This window comes from Canis lupus, chromosome 5, assembly GCF_048164855.1.
Source record: "Canis lupus baileyi chromosome 5, mCanLup2.hap1, whole genome shotgun sequence".
Taxonomy (NCBI): Eukaryota; Metazoa; Chordata; class Mammalia; order Carnivora; family Canidae; genus Canis; species Canis lupus.
The window spans coordinates 75855059-75872916 of record NC_132842.1 but is presented as its reverse complement, the minus strand read 5'-3'; the positions used below and the strand labels follow the sequence as shown (position 1 = coordinate 75872916).

Below are 17858 nucleotides of genomic sequence, written 5' to 3'. Positions count from 1 at the left end.
TTGTGAGTTCCAGCCTCACATTGGCTGTAGAGATTACTTAAAAAGGAAATCTTTTAAAAAGGCGGGGAGGACCTAAGTCCTGATGTCATAGTTACAAGCCCCCAGATCCCGTTGGCCTGGAGCCCATACCTTTTGTTACCTGAAGCAATGAATTCCCTTTGTTGCTTAGCCCAGCTGGGTGTACTATGTGCAACAAAACAAAACAAAAAGCCTTCTTGAATACTTAATACTGACCCCCAAAGATCAACACAAAGGTATACTTATATGTCTCTAAATACACTGTTGTTACTATGAAATGCCCTTTCCCATATTCTCCACCTAGAAAACTCCTACTCAAATACTGTCTTATCTGCAAATCTTTCCCTCCATCTTCCCAGGAGAATTGCTCACTTCTTGCTCTGTTTTGTCAGCACTTTGCAAATGTTCTATTAGTGCTTATCTGTCTCCCCTACCAGTGAGCTCCTGAAGGGGGAGATTTGTGTGGACACTACCCCTAGCAGCCCAGGGCCCAGCCTAATACCTCAAGGAGAACTCACGGTTACACAGAGCTACATGGTCTTTTTACATTAGGGCTTCTCAGAACCATTTCAGTGTTAACAGGCATCATGGATCCTTACTTAGCAGTACAGAATGCCTAAAAACTCAATTTTTTGACCAAGTTTCTAGGGTGAGGCATCCAGAGAGGAAAAATTATTGCAGTTCTTAAGGTGACTCTGATGAAAAAGTGGCTCTCAGTAAAATTTCATTAAATGAATAAAAGGGAAGAACTTGATTAGGTCAAAGTGGGGGGGGGGGCAGGCAGCAGGGTTGGAAGCAGCAGAAACAACAGGAGCAATGAGCTGGGAGCAGGAGGGGTGATCTCCCTACTGGTGCAGGCTCAGTTTTGGTGTGATTGGGATCAGAATCCAACCCTGCTTCCTCAGGGTAAATCTAACAATCATTAGATGTATTCCAGACACTCTGATCCTTCTTCCTTCCCATGCCCCAGGGTGTTGTGTGCCTGACAACACAGCCTCCTTGATTTTTGACCTTCAATTTGCTTTGATTGCCCCTGAGGGGACTAGGGGTGGGTGCTCAAAACTGATTTTCTTCCAGTTGCACACCCTTAAGACAAATTCCTTTCCTGGTCTCTGCCTCTGTTTCCCTCTCCATGAACTAAGGTAAGAGACACAGGGTCACTTCCAAGCTTGGCTTAGATGCCTTGTAAAAAAAAGAAAAAAAATATATATAGGATATAGGGGCACCCAGGTGGCTCAGTGGTTGAGTGTCTGCCTTTGACTCAGGTCAGGATGGGGGGGCGGTTAGGATCGAGCCCTGCGTAGGGCTCACGGTGGGGGACGCCCACTTCTCCCTCTGCCTATGTCTCTGTGAATAAATGTATAAAATCTTTTTTTTAACGAGTAAAAGAAAATATAATAATGCTTTCTGCCAAAGAAAGCCCTCGGCCTACCATTGTAACTCTGGACAACTCATTGAACAGCCTAGGTGCTTGCTCTGTTTGTAAAATAAGCATAATTATGTCCCAGTGCCTCCCCGGGGCTTCTGAGAGCACCAAGCAAGACTGTGCGTGAGAAGGATTTTGCAAATGAAAAACAAAGCACTAAAAACGTACATATTATTAGCATTGCACATAATGTTACTATGTACGGGGGGGGGGGGGGGAGGCGGCGGGGAGGACACCGGGATGCGCAGCTGCACCCCCAGGCTACCTACAGCTCAGCTCCCTTCTGGCCGCCTCTCCTCGGCTAATAGGATCCGGTTCTCCGGTCCCCGCGAGGTGGCCCGAGGTAAAGCTCGCCAGGCACGCGGCGCGCCGTCCACCGTACCTGGCGCTCAGTCCACGTCCCTAATACTCCCTCTGACTGCCCGCGTGGCCCACACACGGAGCTAGGGCGGGAAGGAGACAAACTCTTCCCGTGGGAGCCGAAAAGGGCGCCAGAGGTGCCGCCGTCGGGAACCCAAGGCGCCGCCGCAGCGCAGCAGCCCCGGCGCCCCCAGCGCCCCCAGCGCCCCCACCGCGCGGGAACCGGCAAACCCAGCCGCAAACCCCCCGTGGCACCGCCGAGTGCGCGTGCGCGTGCGGGCGCCGCCGGACCCCGCCCCGCCCCCAAGCCCGCGCGCGCGAGGGGCGGGGCCGCTTCCTGCCCTGGCGCGCCCCCGCCGGCCGCCGACCTCGGGGCGCCTGCGCCTGCGCCGCGCGCGCGCGCTCCGCCGGGGGAGGAGGAGGGGGAGGGGGAGGGGGAGGGGGCGGGGCGGGGAGGGGGCGGGGGGGCGCGCACGCGCGCGCGACGCGGACCGCGCGGGGCCCTGACGCCGCTGGCGCCCCCACGGCGAGGCTGCGGCTCCCGCGAGCGTCGAGGGCGTGGCGGGGAGGCTGCGGGCGGCCGGAGCGGCGTGGACTGTGCTGTGTCCCCAGGCCCCCGCGGCCCCGGGCTCCCGCGTGGCGGGTCGGGCCGGCCGGGCCTCGCCCCTGCCGCCTTCCCTCCGTCCTGCGGCGGCCGAGCGCGCAGGTGAGTCCGCTTGGCAGGGTGGGGCCGGCGCGCGGCTGGTCCCCGCGGGGTGTGCAGCCGCCTGGGGCGGGGGGCGGGGGGCGAGGAAGGTCGGGGAGGGAGGGAGGGAGCGAGGGAGACCCGGCCCGCGGGTGCCCGAGACCCTGGGGATGCTGCGCGTCGGGGTCCGGCCCCGGGGGCGCGCCGCGTCCCCTCGGGCAGCTCCGGGGCGGTGCCTTGGGAAGCAGAACCGGGAAATTGTCCGCTCCCGCCCGCCAGCAACAGTCGGACTCCTGGAGTCGCCCGCAGGCCCGGCCCGCTCGGTCGGTGGGCCCGGGCGGCCCCGAGTCCGAGTCCGAGCCCGAGCCCCGCCCCGCCCCGACCGCGGGCGGCATGGCTGGCCCCGCTTGACTCGCCAACTTCGCGAGGCTTGTCCGCCGTCCGCCTGCTCTGCTGTGTGCGGCGGCTTCGCTGCAGCCTCCCGTGCAAAATCCGATCCTCTCCTTCAGGGATTAGGAGTCCAGGGCCGGCAGCGGGTCAGACCCGGGATTCTGTTGCAAACTGGGGATGTTTTAGCGTGGTGCCCAAAGCCAGAAATCCTCTCCGCCCCCGTATTGAAAATTACCAAGCACACCACGTCTGTTTGCACTTTTCATGGAATTCTCTGCATTTCGTGGAAGACTCTGATGCGCTGGTAAGGGAAGCAACGGACTTAATTGTTGTAGCTGTGATTGCATAGGATCCGAAGTAATCTCAGGCTGTTTCATTAGCTCCGGTTCAGTTCAGTTAATTATAACAATACAACATGGAGACTCGGTATAGGTTTTTGGGCATCGCACAAATGTGTATACTTTTTTGGCGGGGATTTTAGGTTGGTGTTAAGGACTTTTGAGGGAGGGGACAGTGAAAGGCTTGAGGACTGTGCGGCTTTAGCCACGCCATCAGCTTTCTATTTTATTGCCTCAGCAAACCTTTTTTTTTTTTTTTTTGTCCTAGCGTAGGAAGAGATTTTAGTGCTTTTAGGGAAAACAAGATTTTTCCCATTATTGAATTGTAACATTTGTGAAGCTTTTAAACATGTGGCTATCAGAGGTTACAGATGAAAACACATTTTGTATGGTGCCAGAGGATTTGTCGGTTGAAAGACTTAAGCAAAACGTCATGAAAAATAGTGTGATTTGGAAACCCATTAGGCTGGATATAAGGGAAGCAAGCCCTAAAGTGCAATACCATTTGGTAATTAGCCCCCCCCCCAAAAAAAAAAAATCCACAGAAGGTGAAGAAGGTCAGGTGGTGGATCTCCACTTTCCCCATAGAATGTAGAGGTTATAGTGAGGGGAAAATGCATTATATACAGCAAAACAAATAGTATCAGTCTTTATTATCGCTACTTCAATAGGTGTTTAAAACCTGTTGTTTTCATTTGTTCCCACAGTTGATTTTTGTTGTTGTTTCTGTTCTCTCTCACACACCAAGAAATACCACTATTCCTGGTGGAGCACTGAAGCTCAATAATTATAATAGTACCAATTCTACATTATCTGTGAAAAGAGGGCATAGGTCACTGAAACATAAAAAATACAAAAATCTAATTTTCACTTGCTTTAGTTTTGCATTTTTTTTTCTTTTTGGCCACAGCTACTAAAAAGCTGTAAAAGTCTACCTGTTAGTGGTAAATGAGGAGGGACTAGAAGTTGAGACTTACCTGATAGCTATTCAGAGCCCCCACATTGATGATTCTGGGGGTTTCTTTGAAAAAAGAAATTTAGTCTAAATTCTCATTTTAAAGTATTTAAAAGGAATTTAGTAGTTCAACGACATTTGTGAGTATGTCTTTATTTTATATGTGAGAGAACAAATAAAAAGCCAGGGTTATTTAGCAGGGCACTACATGTAGCACTGGAAAGGGAGTACTTGTTTGTTTCCAGTATTGTTCAGTAGCGTTTTGAATACATCAAAAAATAATAAATGTATTTTAAAAGTTTACCAAGTTGAGAAGCATACTATTTTGAAAAATCATTTTTTTAAAGATCCTGGAGGAGGAGGAATTTACCTTTTCCTGATCAAAAACTTACAATGCAAAGTCAAATACACATATGTGCCTGACGTTTTGCCTTGACGGATTACTCTTGTCACAAGGCTGGTAGTAGAGCAGATGGTCAGGCTGCTTGGAGTTTGCCACTCATTTGATGTTTCCATGAAGAAACAATTTGCCAGAAGCCAGCCACAGCTACAGTTGCCCTGAGATGATGCTAAACCCTGATTAGCACAGACCTTAGCTTACAGAAGCTGGAAGATACTGGGTCACCCCTTTCTGTTAAACCGGTATTTCCATGGGTTAGTAAACTTCGGAGCAGCTTGGTCTCCTAATAGTTGGACTGGGGCAGAGTTGGCAACAATTCTGATACCAACAGCATAGAAAGAATGTAGTTTTGTGACTTTTTTCCTTTGTCTTGAAAAAACTCAGCTACTTGTTAAGTACCAGCAGAGTCACCTTGTAAGATATTTTCTTTACAGATGTACTAAGATTGTCATTTCCATTCGTTGATTTTGGTCATCTCTTTCTGTTCAAATCTAACTGCATTTATGATGCCAGAAAATTATGAAATTGTTGGTGATGTTGACTTAAGCTATATCCAAAAAAAATGTCCTGGCTTGCCTTCAGCAAGAGAACCATCTTTTGAAAGATATTACTCTATTACTGTGTGCACTGAATTACAACATAAAATTCCACCGAGCCCACAAAAAAAGACACTGTGGCATTTTTTCAGCTAGCTGTCTGTTTTTAAATCTTTGAATGTGTTCTTCCTGGAGCCATATTACTACTGCCAGTGGTTGCTCTGAGCTGGTTTCATTGGTCCATCTGCCACTGAACAGTTTTCTTGAAATTATACAAAGTGTTCATTTTATTTTTGCAGCCTTTTGGTTGCTTGGAATTAGCTTATTTGATTAGGTACTTTTCTCATTTTATTGTCTTAATATCTGTTCCAGTGATGGTCCTGCTATTACTGGCATCCCTTCAACCCAACAATGCATTGACGTAGATTGTGCCTATGTAAAAATAATTGTTGAGAACTATATGCAAAGCATTGTTCTGAGCACTTAGCATTTAATCTTTCTGACATCCCTATTGGGTAAGGGTTATTATTTTGTAATTCTATTTTATAATTGAGAGGGGAAGGGAAACAAAATAATTTGCGTAATATAGAGTACTAGGGGAGTCAGAGTTTAAATGTAGGAAATTGATTAGGGAGCCTGAATCTTCCTGGGATATACTTAAAGATTGTTCAAACAGTCTTTGTGGTTGCTGTGATATTTCATCAGTCCATTGTTTTATTTTTTAAATTATTATTTTTATTATTACTTTTTTAGAGAGGCAGAGAAAGAGCAGATGGGGCAGAGAGAGAGGGAAGGAAAGAATGTTAAGCAGGCTCCACGCCAGGCACAGTGTGGGTCAGTTCAGGAGTCGATCTCATGATCCTGAGATCATGCCCCCAGCCAAATCCCAGAGTTGGACACTTAACGAATGAGCCACCCAGGCACCCTAAAATCCATTCTTTTAAAGTGTATCAAATACACAGTGATATATAAGTGAAGAAAATGTAGCAGTACTATTAAGATTATTGAAATCTCTTGGGACAAAGGCAAATTATTTAATAATCTAAAAAATCTGGAAACAACCATAAGGACATTATTGGGGTTACTGACAAAATTTGAATATAGATGCTTATTTAGGTATCAGAATTATATCATATCAGTGTTAAGTTTCCTGGTTTTAAAAATTGTTCTGTAGATTATGTAAGAAAATTATCTTGTTCTTACACACTGAAATATTTGGGTAAAGACCGCACATTTACCTTACTTGCAATGGTTCAGGGGAAAAGTATATGCATAGAAATAGAATGACTTAAAAAATGGGCAAAAATGTAATTAATTGGTAACACTGGGTAAAGAGTGTACGGGAATTCCTTGTGCCACTCTTACTTTTCTGTTTGAAATTATGTCAAAAGAAACTTACCCCAAAGTAAAGGTAGAAAACAGGAAATGAAGGTGTAACATTCTAAGAATTTTTTTCTTTTAGGCAAGTGAAGGATTGTTTCCTGCGCTCTGATTTTTTTTTTTTTTTTCTTTTTAGGGGTTGGAGGAAGGATCTTGAAACAAAAAATCTTACCAAAAATAGCTTGATTTTCTCATATTTTAAAATCTAGCCATTCAGAGCTCCCCAACTTTCCAGCCTCCAAAATACCAGGCACAGTATTTTTCTCACCTCTTTTTAATGTGTTGGGAGTGAGACAAGATTAAAAATATTAATGCCTCTGAGAGGTAAAAGGATAGTCCACTTTTAGTGATATTGAAAGTTAAATTGAGTTGGTTATATCGTTTCCCTGCCTAAAAACCTTCAGCGGCATGCTGATATTGACTGGTTTTTATATCAAGATTCTGTATCGGCTTTCAAGGCAGCTTGGCCCCATGCCCACCTAACTTTGTCTTGTGCCACCCCACCCAATACGGTACCCTCTGACCACATCAGATCTTTGTGCACACTGATCTGTCCTGCTTTTGTCCATGAACTGCTGGCTTTGCCTGGAATGCACTGCATCATTTTTTTGCTGAAATTCTGTTCATCCTTAAGTCTCTCCATAACATCCATGGGGAAATGGTCTCTAACCCCACATGGAATTAAATTTTCCTTTGTCTGCACTGCATATCAGTGGGGTAAACACAGTGCTATCTGCTTTCATTCAGTAGTACCTATTAAGCATGTACTGTGAGCCAGAAACTGTGCCAGGGACTAAGGATTCAAAGGCACTCGTGGTCTGGTAGCTGGGCATGATTTGTCATCAGAGAAGTGTATAACAGAGAAGGGAACAAAGTGCTCTGAGAGCTATGAACTCAAAAGTGGCAACTTGGTCTTGAAGAGATTACAATGAAAGCTCCAGTGAGATACCATCACCACTGCCACCCCCCCCCCCCCACCAGGTCCCTTTCTAGATTGGAGACTTCCAGCACAATAATCTAATTTGAGGTATAAAGTTTATAATAATGGTGGTACCTGTGGGCCACCCAGGTAGGTATGTGTAATAGAAAGCTGAAAATAGAAATCTGGAACTCAGGAGAGAGAGTTGTTAAGTCTGGACATACGAATCATACAGATTAGTGACTTTCAGTGTGTGTAGGCAGGAAGACCTAGAGGCAGATCAGAATCTCTTGGGGTCATGTACTTTCTCCAGACTCTTCCCCTCACCTTCATTGCCCAAAATTCTGCTTCTGCTCTGGTGACGTCTTTCCCAGCTTACAGTTCATTGTGGAAAATGAGAGGCTGTATCCGTAGCCTCATTTTGTGTGTATGAACCACAGGGTAAGCAGGAAACACAGCTGAGAAGCACTGGTGGTGGTTAAGTGGTTAAATGCACAAGTGTGAATGAAACAACCCAAGAAGAGGGAGATGAAGAGGAAGGAAGGGGATGAAACCTCAAAGAGACAAAGTTGTAGAGTGTAGGTGGAGGAAGAGGAGCCAGTGACACAGACAGGTGGTGAGGAAGGAGAGGCAGGAAGGAGACCCAGAAACCTGGAAGGCAGAGGCACACCGAGGTTGCAGAATGAATGGGTGGGCAGCAGTGTCTGGTGCTGCAGAGCTGGACCTGTGAGAGCAGTTTCAGGAGAACAGTAGTGATAGGAGTCCAGTGGCACTAAATTTTCTGGTGACTGCAGTTGAGGAACAGAACACCGCAGAACAGGTGACTTTTTCTGGAGAATTGATAGGAAAGGTGAAGGAGATACAGGCAGAGAGGTAGAAGAAAGGTGTTCTTTTTTTAAGATTGGGTGGATGGGGGTGGGGAAAGGAACAGATGGAGGAGAAATTGAAAAGTATAGGAGCTACTTCACGGAACAAGGTCATTTAGGAGTGGTTAGTGCTGTGGAGAAGAAGAAATTCTTGCTTTGGTGGGGGCTCCTTGATAAGAACTGTTTCTTACTCATTTAATGTCCCTAATAATACCTGGCATGCAATGGGCATTCAGAAAATGTTTATCAAAATGAGTAAGGATTTTACTTTTTGGGATTAGTCTTTCCTGATTGATGTAGTAGAATACCGATAATAATAATAATTAAAAAAAGGATGTTTTTAGCCTATCATTAACATCTGTGACGTATGCTATATAAGCAGTATCTTTGAAGCATTGTGTTCTTTGAAATAAAGTGGAAAATCACAGATGAAGCTTTCTAAGAATCATGATCACTTAATTTTTCTGTGCCGGATTGGTATTTCTTAAATTTCATTTCAGCATCTTGAAATATGTTCAAGGCACTGTGTTTGGAGGGTGTGGGTGCAGTTCATCAGAGGAGACAGGCATGCCCATAAAATGTTAGTATAAGACAGACACTGTTACATTTTTTGTTAAAGATTTTATTTATTTATTCATGAGAGACACAGAGAGGCAGAGACAGACAGAGGGAGAAGCAGACTCTATACAGGGAGCCCGATATGGGACTCGATCCCGGGACCCCTGGATCATGCCCTGACCCATTGGCAGATGCTCAACCGCTGAACTACCGAGGCATCTCTTGTTCCATTATTATTTAACAGACAACACTATCAGCTCCATGTGTTGGGGTTAAAATTATTAATTTTTAAATGCTCAGAAAAAGGACATCTCTTTGTCTATGTCAGATTTTGCCTTTTATAAATATTTCCCTTTTTTTGTTTAATTTATGTATTTGGGTGGGGTGGGTGGGCAGAGAGAGAGAGAATCTTAAGCAGGCTCCACACCCAGCACAGGGCCTGACATGGGGCTCGATCTCACCACCCTGGGATCATGACCTGAGCTGAAATCAAGAGTCAGATGCTTACCCAACTGAGCCACTCAGGTATCCTAAATATTTCTAATATTAACAAAGACCTACTTTATATAGAACTTCTGGTTCTGTGAAACTTAATTCTTTGGGAGTATACTCAAAAAGAACAAACTGGTTGAGAAAGGTAAAGTCATCTTATTGCAGACCATATTTTATGGTGCAGATGGTGAATGAATCAGTGTGGGTTTTGTTCTGCTGCCAGTTTCAGTGTTGTAGACCTAAAACCCAAAACAAATATGTGAAGGCAGTTCTGGTTCACATTTTCCTTCCTACTGCTTGTAAACGAGCGTACATATTCATGTCTCATTTTGTATTGCCCCCCCCTCCGCCTTTTTTTCCAATTTCACTAGAAAACTTTTTGCCCTTTTTTTTTTTGGTAATACATTATTGCTAGTGAAATATATTACATAAAATATGCTAAGCAAACCAAATTAGAATATATAGAATTTATTTATGAGGACTATAATGAATTGATTTAAACTCTGTGGTTTACTTTCCTGAATAAAATTGCTTCCATTGATGAATTGCTGTCTTGAGAATTGACTGAAACAGTATTTGGCCTTCAAAGTCTTATCTTTATGCTGTTTTCTTTTTTTAACACCAGATGCCTGGTAGACACCTTAGAACTTTAAAAACGGAAAGGACCTGCTTTTAGGGGATAATGCTGAGGGACACTATGAAATCTTGGAATGATAGCCAGTCAGATCTCTGTAGCAGTGACCAAGAAGAAGAAGAAGAGATGGTTTTTGGTGAAAATGAAGATGATTTGGAAGAGATGATGGATTTCAGTGATCTGCCTACCTCACTTTTTGCTTGCAGTGTCCATGAAGCAGTGTTTGAGGTGCAAGAGCAGAAGGTAGGCATGTATCCTACCTTCCCCTGCCTTTGGTAGCGGGTTCAGTGTATGTGGATGTGGGGAAATAGCTTATTGCTACCTATTTGCAAAGTTCGCTACTGGCCCATGACAAGTAAAAAAAGCATGCATCACCCTGTAGACATTACTGCAGCATTTTAATTGTATTTTATGAGTGTACTGATCTGCAACACATAGGAAGTATTTCAAAACCAGTTCTTTCCCACAAATATTTTGAGAAGAACTGGTTTATAGTGAACTCTGAACCAGGTCTTATTAAGTCCTGATTCATGTATTCATTCAGGCCCTATTAAGTCCTGATTCATTCATTCATTCATTTTTGGAGCCTGTGATTAAAGAAAAGCTAGTGTTTTTTAATCCTAGCTTCCTATGACTTAGTAAATTCACATAAGCTAGAGTATTGTAGGCTTTTTTTTTTTTTTTTGAGGCTAATTACATAATTAGAACTATTTATAATCTCATTGTAAAAGAATTGTTAACTTTTGTTGTATTACTTTCTACAGTTTGGGGAAAAATCGTGTTTATTTTTTAAAGGCTTCTCTCCTTTAGTTCATTCATTATTTACCTGGAAAGAGAGGTTTTGTGTGTGGCTTTTTTTTTTTTTTTCCATCATGACCTCACAAAAGCCTATGGCTCTTAATTGTACCAAAGTAAAATATTCTTGTCATTGGTAGAGATTTCACACATGCTGAGACTTTTTCTCGACATACTATTACCAGCCCTTTAGTTTTTTGTCTGTGCACCCAAACTCTTTACCTTCTAGTGACTTTCTTGGAGAGAACTTGATATAGTTTGACTCAGCTACATACTTGAGTGCCTCCCGTGTGTAATGCACTATGCCACTTGCTTCCGGGGACAGAGTAGGACTTGAAATAGCTTCTGGCTCAGACAGTTTCCAGTCCTTCCGTGGAGATAATAAGTAACTTGCTCTAAGATGGAATACTAGGCACTGGAAAGTACATTGAGGTGTCCGAGGACCGGATGACAGCTCATTGGAGTAAAAGGTCTTACAGGGAGATGGCATTGAAGAAGAGCCATGTGAGCTAGGTAGGAGTTTAGCAGGGAAAGGAAAGAATTCTGGCCAGAGGGAACAGAATGAGCCAATGAGCTGACTCAGGAGAGTGTGGGCCCTTCAGGGGGTAGTTCTTGTGGCTTGGTGCCTAGGTGAGAGCCAAAATAAAGTAAGATCAAACTGGGAAGGTGAGTGTGGAGCAATCCTGCAAAGTTCAAAGAGCTTGCCTTTCCCTGGGAAATAGTTTTTGGGGCAAAGGAGTGACAAACAGAAGTGCACATTAGGAAGGTTAGCAGACAACATTTGAAGAGCAGAGTGGTGGAGGTGGAAGGAGAGTCAGAAGTGGGGAGCCAGTTAGGACATTCCTGCAGTAAACCTGCCTGGAGATGCTGAAGCCCTGGAAGTAGAGCAAGGGAGAGAGATGACAGCCGCCAGTTTTGTACCTTACAGGTTTGTTTTCATTTACAAGCATTTTGTTTTGTTTTGTTTTTTTAAGATTTTTTATTTATTTGTTCACGAGAGACACAGAGACAGAGGCAAAGACAGGTAGGGGGAGAAGCAGGCTCCATGCAGGAAGCCCGATGTGGGACTTGATCCGGGAACTCCGGGATCACACCCTGAGCCAAAGGCACGCTCAACCACTGAGCCACCCAGGCATCCCTACAAGCATTGTTTTCTTTCTCAAGGTCAGCCATGATGCAGACATTTTGAAATCGTCCTTCCTAGTTTTCTCAAGATTTTTAAGAGCTCTACATTTTCGTATAATAATTACATTAACCTTGTTGTTTGTGATCCATGAAAAACCACGTGTATTACCAGTTTATCTGAAAATTATATTCATAAGGATTCTTTCCAAAAAACCTCACAATCTTATCTGTTCCAACTTCTTTTTTTCTTTTAAGTGTAGCCTCGGAAGTTTTTTTTTATAACTTGCCTAAGTGGTGAGTTCTTACTGGTTTTAATTTTTAAGACCATTTGAGATTATATCTAACCTAAATTAAATTGGAAGTCACATCAGCAGAAATTCCAGTAGCAATTCAGTGGACTTCATGTTATACAATTCTTAATCATGGTAAATTTTATATAAAAGCCTTAATGGTAATATCTGAAATTGCAGAATATTTATTTTATGAATTCAAGTTTGTACCTTTTGGCCACCTTCACCCATTTTGCCATCCCAATCCCCGCCTGCCTCCGGCAACCACCAGCCTGTTCTCTGTGAGTTCCTTTGTTTTGTATTTTAAATCCCCTGTATAAAAGAGATCATATGGTAATTGCCTTTTCCTGTCTGCCTTATTTTACTTAACATAATGCCCTTGAGATCCATCCATGTTGTCCTAAATGGCAAGATTTCATTTTTTTTTAATGGCTGAATAACATTCCATTGTGTGTGTGTATGTATATGTATGACATGCACACACACAACACATTTTCTTTATCCATTCATCCATCGATGGACACTTAGACTGTTTCCATGTCTTTGATCTTGTAAATAATACCACAGTAAACCAGGGTGGGGTGCAGATATCTTTTCAAGTGAGTGTTCTTGTTTTCTTGGGATAAATACCCAGAAGTGGAATTACTGGATCATATGGTGGTTCTCTTTTTGATTTTTTGGAGGAGCCTCCATACTGTTTTGAAGAGTGTACCAACTTAGATTCTCATCAGTAAAGCACAAGGGTTCCCTTTTCTCTGCATCCTCGGCAATGCTTATCTCCTCTCTTTTTGACAATAGCCACTCTAATAGGTGTGAGGGTGATATCTTATTTTATCTGCATTTCCCTGATGATTAATGATGTTGAGCATCTTTTTATTTACCTATTGGCCATTTGTATGTCTTCTCTGGAAAAATGTCTATTCGAATCTCCTGCTCATTTTTCAAATCAGATTGTTTTTATGGGTTTTTCTATTGAGTTTGAGTTCTTTATATATTTTGGATATTAGCTCCTTACCAGGTATATGATTTGCAGCTATTTTCTCCTATTCGGTAGGTTGTCTTTTCATTTTGTTTGTTTCCTCTGCTGTTCAGAAGGGTTTTAATTTGATGTGGTCACACATTTTTGCTTTTATTCCTTTTGGTTTTGGTGTCAGATTAAAAAAATCATTGCCAAGACCTGTAACAAAGAGCTTATCTATTTTTTTCTTCTAGGATTTTTTATAGTTTCAGGTCTTACATGCAAGTCTTTAATCCATTTTGAGTGAATTTTTGTGTATGGTATAAGATAATGGTTGAGTTTCATTCTTTGTGTTCAGCTGTCCAGTTTTCCCAGCACTATCTATTGAAGAGAGTGTCCTTTTCCCATTGTATATTCTTGGCTCTTAGGATGGAAATTAATTAACCAATATGTGTGTGTTTATTTCCCTGCTCTCTGTTCCATTTCATTGATCTGTGTCTTTGATTCCAATACCATTGTGTTTTAATTACTGTACCTTTGTAATATGGTTTGTAATCAGGGAGTGTGATCCTCCAGCTTTGTTCTTTCTCAACATTGCTCTGGTTATTCAGGGATTTTTGTATTTCTATACAAATTTTAGGATTCTTGGGCAGCCTGGGTGGCTCAGCGGTTTAGTGCCACCAATCCAGGGCGTGATCTTGGAGACCCAGGATTGAGTCCCATGTCAGGCTCCCTGCATGGAGCCTGCTTCTCCCTCTGCCTGTGTCTGCCTGTGTGTGTGTGTGTGTGTGTGTGTGTGTCTCATGAATAAATAAATAAAATCTTAAAAAAAAATTTTAGGATTCTTCTGTTTCTTTGAAAAATGCCATTGGACTTCTAATAGTGATTGCATTGAATTTATAGATTGCTTTGGGTAGTATGGACATTTTTAACAGTAATGATTCTTCCAGTCCATGAACATTGACTTCCTTTTTTTGTTTGTTTGTTTTTGTTTTTTTTTTTTTACAAATTCTTCAATTTTTTTCATTAATGTCTTGTAGTTTTCAATATAGAAGATTTTTACCTGTTTGGTTAAATTTATTCCCAGATATTTTTTGCTTTTCATTGCAAGTGTAAATGGGCTTGTTTTCTTAATTTCTCTTTCTGGTAGTTTGTTATAAATATAAAGAATGCAACATAATTTTGTATATTGACAAAATTTTGATATTGATAATTTTGTATATTGTATCCTGCAACTTAACTGAATGTGTGTGTTAGTTTTAATAGGTTTTTTCTTTCAGTCTTCAGGGTTTTCTTTTTTTTTTCTTCAGGATTTTCTATGTATATCATGCCATCTGCAAATAGTGACAGTTTTACTTCTTTTCCAATTTGGATGCCTTTTATTTCTTTTTCTAGCCTAAATGCTCTGGCTAGGACTTCCAATACTATGTTGAATAAAAATAGTGAGTGTGGGCATTTTTTTTTAAAGACTTTATTTGTTTGTTTATTCATGAGAGACAGAGAGAGAGAGACAGGCAGAGACACAGGCAGAGGGAGAAGCAGGTTTCATACAGGGAGCCTGATGCGGGACTCGATCCCAGGACTCCAAGATCATGCCCTGGGCCGAAGGCAGGTGCTAAACTGCTGAGCCACCCAGGGATCCCCCTAGTGTGGGCATTTTTGTCTTGTTCCTGATCTTTGAGGAAAGTCTTTCAGCTTTTCATCATTGAGTGTGATGTTAGCTGTAGGCTTGTCATATATGGCCTTTATTATGTTAAGATATGTTCCCTTCATACAGAACTAGAGTAATCAAAATAGTGTGGTACTTATATGTCAATTATATCTCAATAAAAATTTTTTAAAAGCCAGTGGCATAAAGACAAACATATTGACCAGTGCAATAGAATACAGAGCTCAGAATGAACCCTGGTCAAATGATTTTCAACAAGGGTGCCAACACCATTCAATGTGGACAGGACAGTCTTTTCAACAAAAGGTGCTGGGAAAACTAGATATCCACAAGCAAGAGAATGAAGTTGGACCCTTACCTTATACAAAATTTGATTCAAAATGGATCAAAGACCTATATGTCAGAGTTAAAACCATAAAACCCTTAGAAGAAAACAGAGGGAAAACTTCTTGATGTTGGATTTGGCTGTAATTTCTTGGATATGACACCCAAAGCACAGGCAACAATAGAAAAATACGTTGGATTTTTATCAGAATTTAAAATGTGTACATCAAAGGACACCATCACTGAAAGAGTAACCTGTAGAATGGCAGGAAATATTTTCGAGTCATATTATCTGATAAAGGATTAATATCCAGAATATATGAAGAAATTCTAAAACTCCGCAACAAAAAAACAAACAACTCAGTTGAAAAAGGGCAAAGGACTTGAACTGACATTTCCCTAAAGAAGATATACAAATGGCCAATAAGTACATGAAAAGATGCTCACTATCTCTAATCATTAGGGAAATTCAAAATCACAGTGAGATACCACCTTACACCCATTAGGATGACAACTGTCACAAAAAAGAGAGCAAGGATAGACAAGGATGAGGAGAAATTGGAACCTTTGAACATTGTTAGTGAGAATTAAAATGGTACAGCTACTGTGAAAAACAGTGTAGCAGTTCCTCAAAAAAGCAAACATAGAATTACCATACAACCCAGCAATTCTGCATCTGGTTATATACACAAAGAATTGAAACTAGGGACTTGAACAGGTATTTGTGCACCAGTGTTCATAGCAGCATCCCTCACAATAGCCAAAAGGTAGAAACAATCCAAACGTCCATTGATGCATAAGTGAATAAACAAAATACAGTATATACATACAATGAACTATTCTACAGCTTTGAAAGTGCGCGAAACTCTGATACATGCTATAATGTGTGTGACCCCTGAAAGACATACTAAGTGAAATAAGAGACACAAGAGGACAAGTTTTGTATGATTCCACTTAAATGAGATAGGGTAGTCTGGTTCATAGAGACAGAAAGAAGAATGGTGGCTCTGGCAGGGCCAGAGCGAGTGGGGAATTGGGAGTTATAGTTTAATGGGTACATAGGTTCAATTTGGGATGATGAAAAAGTTCTGAGAATGGATAGTGGTGTTTCACAACTGTGTGAATATACATAATACCACTGAATTGTACACTTAAAAATGGTCAAAATAGCAAATTCTGTGTTTTGTATGTTTTACCACAATAAAAATGTTAAAAAACGTTTAAAAAATTTTTCTTGAGTTTAACATTTTTTGTAATATGCTTTTATATATACATGCATATATGTATATATTGGAAACCTCTTTTTGCCCCACTTCATATCATCTTGGCGCACTTCACATCAGTTGTTGCTAGAACACCCAGCTATGCGTAGGTATCACCCCACAACAGCTGGCTTCTGCAACACCATAAATAACTTGCATTTCATCCCAGCATTTCTCTGCTGCCTGAGTGAAGTTACTCAGCCATATGGATGCCAGTGCAGAAAGGGAAATGTGAGGGAGTAACATCCCACAGGGCAACAACCCTTGACCAGTGGGAGACTAAAGCTAGTGAATAAGCCCCCCTTCTTCTGGCACTGAAGCCAGCTCTGAGGGTCTTCTCACTGCCTTCTCAGGGCTCCCAACCAGATTACCCCCTGGCTGGGCACAGAGGTGACCAGCTCGATAACAGAATCTGGACAGAAGGGGAACTGGCTTTCTGTCCTTCCCGTGTTTCACGGTTTCCACTCTATCCCATGCAGTCACTTCCCCAAACAAGCTTCCTGTGTGCCCTTGCCTTGGCTGCTGCTCACCCAAGGAGTCTAGGTAAAACACAGGTGAATAACTTCCAGATTTGCTTATTTATGTAGTGTGAAGGCACTATCCCAAGCTTTTAAACAAAGGACTATTTTTAGGTCATGCAAAAAGGATGAAGACTAATAGAAAGAAAACCCATGTGCCTATCCAATTTAGCTAATAAAATTTTACTGATATAATCGAACCCCTGTGTCTCCTCCCACAGATAACTATTATCCTGAACTCAGTGTTTATGATTTCCCATGCAATTTCAGCTTTTTTATTAAGTCTAACCATATGAAATTACCATACTTGTAGGTCAAATGATCAAATACCGGTATTTCTTCTGGTTTAGCTTAACTGTGTATATGTGTGTGTGTGTGTGTGTGTGTGTGTGTGTGTTTATAGTATGGTTGACCCTTGCACCCTTAACCCTATGGTTAAGAGCACCAACCCTCCATGGAGTTGGAAATAGTTGTATAACTTTGGATTCCCCCCAGATTTAACTACTAACAGCCTGCTGTTGACCAGAAGCCTTCCCAATAACATAGTCAATTAACATATACTTTGTATATGTATTATATACCATATATTTACAATAAAGTAAGTTAGAAAAGATGTTATTAAAATCACAAGGAAGAGAAAATACATGTATAGTACTGTATTGCATTAAAAAAATCATGTATAAGTGGACTCACACTTCAAACCCATGTTCAAGAATCAACTGTATTTTTAAATTTTTCTATTTGCAACTGACATTGTCTATTTGGAAAGAAGTCAACATAGAAACTGTCTGAACTAAGTTTAAGAGTTTAAGAAGATTGTAGGATATGGGGTCAATATATAAAATCAACTGTGCCGTCTATATGCTAGCAGTAAACATTTGGAAACTGAAATTTAAAGAACATTACCATTTGCAGTAACACCATGACATATTGAAGTATAAATCTAAGAAAATCTGTACA

The 17858-nt window shown here is 41.9% G+C and overlaps 1 protein-coding gene across 16 annotated transcripts in view; it reads left to right on the top strand.

Moving 5' to 3' along the window:
- Positions 1 to 2354: 2354 nt before the first annotated feature.
- Positions 2355 to 17858, top strand: part of RCAN3 (RCAN family member 3) — a 49511-nt gene continuing 34007 nt past the window's right edge. For 13 of the 16 annotated variants that reach the window (XR_012031708.1, XR_012031709.1, XR_012031715.1 and 10 more), the window contains exons 1-2: positions 3025 to 3183; positions 9949 to 10200. Coding sequence is in view for 6 of the 16 variants with exons in the window: in XM_072827786.1 (XP_072683887.1) it covers positions 10006 to 10200 (195 nt within the window). In the remaining 10 variants the exon portion in view is untranslated. Of the gene's footprint in view, positions 2511 to 2998; positions 3184 to 9948; positions 10201 to 17858 lie in introns of those variants that run through there. The other 3 variants (XM_072827790.1, XM_072827785.1, XM_072827791.1) reach the window with 3 other exon arrangements.